Below are 8,065 nucleotides of genomic sequence, written 5' to 3'. Positions count from 1 at the left end.
TCCCCCACCCCAACTATCCCCCACCCATTAGTAGTAGGTGGGTCAATCAGCCAGTCCCCCCACACTATCCCCCACCCCAACTATCCCCCACCCATTAGTAGTAGGTGGTTCATTCTTTCCCATAGGTGTCAGTTATGACCAGAAAGATTCCTTCATTTAAACACCGGACACTATGTTGTGAACGCGATATATTTTTTCTCTCTAAGATAGTTGCATACAGATCAAGAAACTGTTTACTGATCACTGAGTTAGAAAAAGATTTGATTTTCTGAATTGATCCAAAGATTCTCCCTGTCAGGTTATGTTTTGAAGAAAACTTCAGTTTTCCTCCATTGAATGTTAGCTGGTCTACTGTACATCCTGTAGTTATTCATAAGGACAACATCGAATGTTAACTGGTCTACTGTACATCCTGTAGTTATTCATCAGGACAACATCGAATGTTAGCTGGTCTACTGTACATCCTGTAGTTATTCATCAGGACAACATCGAATGTTAGCTGGTCTACTGTACATCCTGTAGTTATTCATCAGGACAACATCGAATGTTAGCTGGTCTACTGTACATCCTGTAGTTATTCATCAGGACAACATCGAATGTTAGCTGGTCTACTGTACATCCTGTAGTTATTCATCAGGACAACATCGAATGTTAGCTGGTCTACTGTACATCCTGTAGTTATTCATCAGGACAACATCGAATGTTAGCTGGTCTACTGTACATCCTGTAGTTATTCATCAGGACAACATCGAATGTTAGCTGGTCTACTGTACATCCTGTAGTTATTCATCAGGACAACATCGAATGTTAGCTGGTCTACTGTACATCCTGTAGTTATTCATCAGGACAACATCGAATGTTAGCTGGTCTACTGTACATCCTGTAGTTATTCATCAGGACAACATCGAATGTTAGCTGGTCTACTGTACATCCTGTAGTTATTCATCAGGACAACATCGAATGTTAGCTGGTCTACTGTACATCCTGTAGTTATTCATCAGGACAACATCGAATGTTAGCTGGTCTACTGTACATCCTGTAGTTATTCATCAGGACAACATCGAATGTTAGCTGGTCTACTGTACATCCTGTAGTTATTCATCAGGACAACATCGAATGTTAGCTGGTCTACTGTACATCCTGTAGTTATTCATCAGGACAACATCGAATGTTAGCTGGTCTACTGTACATCCTGTAGTTATTCATCAGGACAACATCGAATGTTAGCTGGTCTACTGTACATCCTGTAGTTATTCATCAGGACAACATCGAATGTTAGCTGGTCTACTGTACATCCTGTAGTTATTCATCAGGACAACATCGAATGTTAGCTGGTCTACTGTACATCCTGTAGTTATTCATAAGGACAACATCGAATGTTAGCTGGTCTACTGTATATCCTGTAGTTATTCATCAGGACAATATCGAATGTTAACTGGTCTACTGTACATCCTGTAGTTATTCATCAGGACAACATCAAATGTTAGCTGGTCTACTGTACATCCTGTAGTTATTCATAAGGACAACATCGAATGTTAGCTGGTCTACTGTATATCCTGTAGTTATTCATCAGGACAATATCGAATGTTAACTGGTCTACTGTACATCCTGTAGTTATTCATCAGGACAACATCGAATGTTAGCTGGTCTACTGTATATCCTGTAGTTATTCATTAGAACAACATCGAATGTTAGCTGGTCAACTGTATATATCCTGTAGTTAGATATCAGGACACTGTCCAGACTGCTCATTATATATGTATAATAATATAAAAAAAGTGTATAAAGTATTGGTTTAATATTTTAAGTATGGACTCCTCTAGATATCCACGAAGGTGCTATGATATGTTAGTAAATTTACACAATGTTGGAAGAGTAACTTGGGCTACAAATATTAGAGATCTATTGTACAAATATGGATTTCATTATGTATGGATATATCATGAAGTTGGCGATGTAAATAGTTTTATGAGACTGTTTACCCAAAGAGTAAAAGACACTTGTATGCAAGAATGGGATTTTGGAATAAACAACTCTAATAAACTGAATTTTTACTCGGATGTCAAAACTTTAATTGAACCCGAACGATACTTATATTGTATTACAAATAAGTCTCATAAAATTGCTCTAACTAGACTGCATGTATCCAGTCATGAATTATTTATTGAAAAAGGTCGTGAACTAAAAATTCCAAGGGAAGAAAGATTATGTAATTACTGTTTATATACAAACAGTACAAGACTCATTGAAGATGAATATCATTTTTTATTACACTGTCCATTATATGAACATATAAGACAAATGTGGGCATTGGAAAACTATGTTGAAGCAAAATATATGTTAATAACTGGAAATGAAGATAAATTAAGAAATGTTGCTAAATTTGTATATTTAGCTTTTGAAGCAAGATCAAATTATATTATATCTGTGACATCACAAATTTAGTATTATTAAATCGGAAGTCAGTGCTATATATTAGTAAATTGTACGTTATAAGGTACTCTGCAGAAATTGTTTTTGATGTAAAAATTGTGTGAATATGGTTATTATGTACTGTGCAAATTGTACTATGGGCTAGTTGGCCTTGAAATACTTAATAAAATATCTTGAACTTGAACTATATATGTATAATCACAGAATTATGTTATCTAAGTCTGTGGTATAATGGAAGCTACACATTGCAGCCGGTTATCGGTTTCAAAACAATTGAAATGTCTGAAAATTCACATTCATGGTCAGAATTCTTGTTCTTGTGCTCCACAAGAAAAAGAGATCTCTGAGTGAAAACTGGGTCCCAAACAGTGATTGCCAAATATTTATAACTAAAGGTTTCATTAAAAAAGTATCTTTTCAAATTCATAAAAATTCACCATAAACTTATTTTAATTACAACAAATATATTTTTCATATTGCACTAGAATATGCTCAATGCATTATCTAAGTTTGCAACGTACAGAAACCACTTCTTGATGACTAGAAATATTATGTTGTTTGCAGAAGTTTCGATGTGAAACATACAATTACCTGGTACTGGGTATGTGCCAAAAGTATGTCACATTATTTTCCCATTAGATTCTGTTTTTTTTTTCTTTTTCTAATTAATTTCCTGGCTTCATTTTTTCATTCCATTTGAAGAAATTTGGCTAGATAAATATGTGGTATTTCTACTGGTAATAATTATATATAAGATTTTTAGCTATCGACAATATCTTTTGTCTTCCAAAACAATGTTGATAGCAAAATTTTTGGAATTTAATTACATCAACAATAACTATTATTTGGAGATGAAAAGTAATATCTCAATAACATAACAGCAGATAAATATACAAATATTGTCAGCAGGAACAATGAACGTAGTTAACTCTCTAACATTGAAAAAGAAGGACATCAATGGGTGTTCTTACAATCAAAATTAGCACCGGGGCTCACTTGAGATATTTATAGGACGCTCTGAAGTCACCAATCAGCGTCTCCAGTTTTTGCGAATGTCAGGACCCAAATCGGATCAAGGCTTGAATTTTGCAGTATCTTCACTTCAAATGAATATTTTTTTGGCACCATATAAACATTTTATGATGACCTTTAGATTTTATATGACAAAAAGTGTTCCTATAGCATGAATTTATTGTTATAGTCCAAAACTTAATCCATAGTCGTCGCACACGCCATTTTTTTAAAACGTAATCAAAACACTGACATTTGAGTTTGTATTACGTTTTCTTGTGCTATTTGAACTTAAAAACAAATCATCTGTAGACAAAAAATGGTGCATGGCTATCTATTCTCAGATTACATCATTGTTATAACTGATTTGCTGACACATTTATTGATTTATAAGTATTTTTGCAAAAAGTCATCCGATTTGAGTACTGATCCGATTTGGGTACTGCCACCTTATACTGGTAAAAATATTACCGACATTATTATTTTTTTTAAATCATAAAATCCAACTGGAAAATGATGTAACATGGATATGAAAGGCTCATCAGTGTATCAAAATTTAGTAAACATAAATATATATATATATATAACACATATGTCGGAACCGTCTATGCCAGTGAATCACCAATTTACTTACTTTTTTTTAGACATCAAATAATTTAGATACTTTTTTCATTATGTTTTTATGTGTTTTTAAAAAGACATACAAGAAGTTAATTTTATTATATATATAATCAGAGTATTTATATACAGTTGACTATATCTATAGGCTACTGTAATAGTAATAATACATAATGTTGAATTGAAAGCAAATAAGAGGTGATAACCAATGCTAGCTGACTGGTGCTCTACCCAGTATTACCTCGATATGTCTGTGTACATACACTAATAAAAATACACCTTTAAAAGAAATTGAAATATTGATACAAAGACAAAGGTATAATTATTTGTCATCAACCAGAATACTGTACAGTACAGTATAGTTCATATTGAAAACAAAGTGAAACCTATGTCATTATCTTGTTTTAATACAAAAGACAGAACATGTGACAGTGGGACAAAATAATAATCAGAAGGATCATATAATGTATGACGATATCTGGTGAAATGTGCGTTAAAGTGTACGATACTATACTTTATCTAAGCAGTTTACACGCCAGGTTCAGTCTAACTAGGAATGTAGACTGACACTGGCTCAGGCTGACCATGTGTGGCCAGTTGATACACCTGCAGATAAATAACACTTAGTATCCCTGGCCAGTCGTGCATCATACGTATACCTAGGCCAAGCTATATGGCACCTTTGTAGCTATAAATAGGAAAACCACACCGCAATACACCGCGAACGGTGCTCCATTGATAATGTCAACAAACCAAATCATGGATGCAACTTACGGATTTTTTCTGGAGAACCGGACAGTTTCTCTTTGTTTTCTGCTGCATCATTACAGGTATCGTTAGTGGACTCCATTTTATCCGTTATCTATGGTTTCCATGGATGCTATGCTTACGAAAGAGTTGCTGACCTCACGCAGTCAACGTCCCGAACACACTGCAGCATCCTCTGCTCTCCATGTTTTTGTTGTTACATGTATAAGCTAGGTCACATGATCAAGTCCTCTAGCGGCAAGATTTGAGTTTAATACGGAGGTGTGTTCGATAAGGAACAATGTAGGCAACAGCTTGGATAACAATATACGATCAACATTCCTTAGAAATGAATCATGTAAAGTGCAGTACATTGTAACGTTATAAATAGACCTTCCAGCATCAAGTCAGTTGTTCAATTTTGAAATGCCTGACTTTATCACGTCATATAACTATGACGTCACATTGCCAGAACGTCATGAGGCAGATTTTTGCCACGTGTGTGAAAAATAGAGAAGTAGGCCTATAAGGCTAAGATTTTTTTTCAGATATTGAACATCGAAAGTTCTATTGAAAATTACACTTATCGTTATTTGTTTACAAACTCAAAATTTCCCCTCTCTCTTTTGAGTTATAAATTAAAGCCTCATAAAAATCCGCCTTGCTCCGCTCCACCGCAAACGTACCGCCTTCTACATTCATTTTATGAAAGAACTATCAGCTGAAGTAATAATAGTTAAGTAATATAACTGAAAATAATAGTTTTTAAAGATAATATAAAAAGAGCAAATTTTATTTATTTAACAACATTTATATGAAACAAGATACAAGATACAAGACTTTTTTTATTTAGAGTCGTGTTTGTAACAATGCAATTTTAGCTCAGAGGAGCTATTCTTACGACTATATATAACAATCATAATTAAAAATTGACAGAATACATGCTAATATAGCATAATCTAAAACAACAACACATACATTTATGAAACAATATTTAGGAATTTACAGCATAAAAAAAGCACAAAAGAAAGTAAAGCACCACTAAGAACTAAAACTTGTAAATGACAAATATTTCTGAAGTAATAAAACGAGAAATAAGAACCAAAAAAATCAATCTGTACAGATGGGACCATCCCAGGTGTGGACCCACATCTCCGCAATTCGTTTGGAGGACTGTTCCACAGATGGGATGCTGACTGTGAAGTCCCTTCTGAGATCATAAGCAGGTTCCTTTAGTTTTACCAAATCAAGTATATAATCAGGAGAAATCTTGTGTAGTATTTTAAAAACTTCACAGCCAATATCTTTAAGCCTCTTACCGTGTAAAAGAGTACTATTAGTAGATTTTAAAAGCTGACTAAAATATGAGACATAATCACTCTCCACGAATCTCAGTGCACGCTCCTGAATCGTTTCCATATTTCTCATACTTTTCAAGCTAGTAAAATGCCAAACAGTGGGCAGAAAGTTACTTCAATCGTTCTTGTCAATGGCACAGAGGGAAGCGAGTAGGGGGCCGGCTCAAAGTGGGAGGAAAAAATAATAATTATGATAATAATAATAATTTGAGGTTCTTATATACAGCTTTATCACAACCTAGTTCGTCTCAAAGCGGTTCACAAATTATTATCCGTGGTTTTGCAACCAGCCAATATCTATTCAACTACCCAACCACGTACTCATTTACAGCTGAGTAGACTGGAACAAGCGAAGTAAAGGATCTTGCTCAAAGATATAACACAGCGTCGTGCCGTGGCTCGAACCCGTAACCCTTTGGTCACGAGCCCGGCGTCCTACCACTAGACTATCGTGCCTCCTAAAATGTATGGTTCAATCAGGGAATGGAACACTAGCTGTCTAGGTGAAAGGCGAGTGTGCTATCCACTGAGCCAACCGACCACCGTAGATAGTCTCAAAGTCACAAAAACAAAAATAACTTAAACCATTGGGCTTTTATATTTCTCTTATCTATGCCTCGTATGAAGATATCATAAATGTTTTCGGTTTTCTTTCTTCTTTTTCATCTTATTGGAATTCGTTTCAATTTCACTATTTTCACCTAACCGTGATCTTTTGAATAACTACGTGTATTGTTTTTAAAGGGGGGGGGGGGTCAATTAATTACTCATGGTGTCATTTTTACGTTGGAGTCAAAGCGGTAATGGATTCTTTGTTATCTAAAATAACATTTCCGTCCGTGTGTTCGGTTCCTGTCAGGACGGATGAAAGTATAATTATAGATGTTTAATAAATTAATAAAATCTTCTTGGAAAACCCTCCATGATAAGGAAGGAAATTTGATAAATGAGAATAGGACAATACTGAAAACACCTATTTGGCATAGTAAATTTTTAACAATAGAAAATAGAACTGTATTTTATAAAGAATGGTATAAGAAGGGGGTAATTATTATCAATGATATAATAAAAGACCTGAAAACAAGTACTTTTTATAATTATCAGGAATTTATGGAGAAATATAACTTAAGAACTAATTTCCTTACCTTTGAAGGAATAGTTAGAGCAGTAAAGAAATATCTGAGGCATAAGGAAATAGGTAATGATGTTGTTAGTTATCCTTTTATTCCACTTAATCTTGAGATTTTCTTTAAAAATATTAAAGGGTCAAAGGACTTCTACAAAATACTCTGCAAAAATAATATCACAGCAACAGGTAAAATAAAGTGGAATGAACTATTTAATCTAGATGACGAAACATGGAGTTATATATATAAAACACCCTTTCAAGTTTCAAAAAATTCTAAGTTACACTGGTTACAATATAGAATAAATCATCACATTTTAACAACCAATTCGCATATATTTAAGATAGGATTGTTAGAAACTCCATACTGCTTTTTTTGTAAAACAGAAATAGAAACGATAGTTCATATGCTATGGGAGTGTGAAAAAGTACAGTCATTTTTTCAGAACTTTGAATTTTTATTAGACTCATTTTTATTCCATTTTCTTTTAATAAGTAAACTTTCATTTTTGGCATGCATAACTATAAAAGTACTTACTATACAACTGATAACCTTATTCTACTAATAATGAAACAGTATATCTATAGATCAAGATGCTTGCAACAAACTCTATCAATTCATGCTTTAAAAAATGCTATTATAGATCACTACAGAATTCAAAAATATATTTCTATAGGCAAAGGAGTAGATACTGCTTTAAAAATGGAAAATTCTTGGAAGAAATGGAATAAATTATTAGAAATCACTCCCAATCCCTGACAAACCCAAAAA

General features: G+C 33.8%; 1 protein-coding gene across 2 annotated transcripts in view; it reads right to left on the bottom strand.

Moving 5' to 3' along the window:
* Positions 1–5,228, bottom strand: part of LOC110460052 (anoctamin-8-like) — a 67,649-nt gene extending 62,421 nt beyond the window's left edge. For both annotated transcript variants that reach the window (XM_021512755.1, XM_021512757.1), the window contains exon 1: positions 4,837–5,228. In XM_021512755.1, coding sequence (XP_021368430.1) covers positions 4,837–4,912 — 76 coding nt within the window. In that variant the 5' untranslated portion in view covers positions 4,913–5,228. The remainder of the gene's footprint in view (positions 1–4,836) is intronic.
* Positions 5,229–8,065: the final 2,837 nt, after the last annotated feature.

This window comes from Mizuhopecten yessoensis, unplaced genomic scaffold (assembly GCF_002113885.1).
Source record: "Mizuhopecten yessoensis strain PY_sf001 unplaced genomic scaffold, ASM211388v2 scaffold10311, whole genome shotgun sequence".
NCBI lineage: Eukaryota > Metazoa > Mollusca > Bivalvia > Pectinida > Pectinidae > Mizuhopecten > Mizuhopecten yessoensis.
The sequence above is the reverse complement of the archived record's forward strand: the minus strand, read 5'-3'. Positions and strand labels throughout refer to the sequence as shown.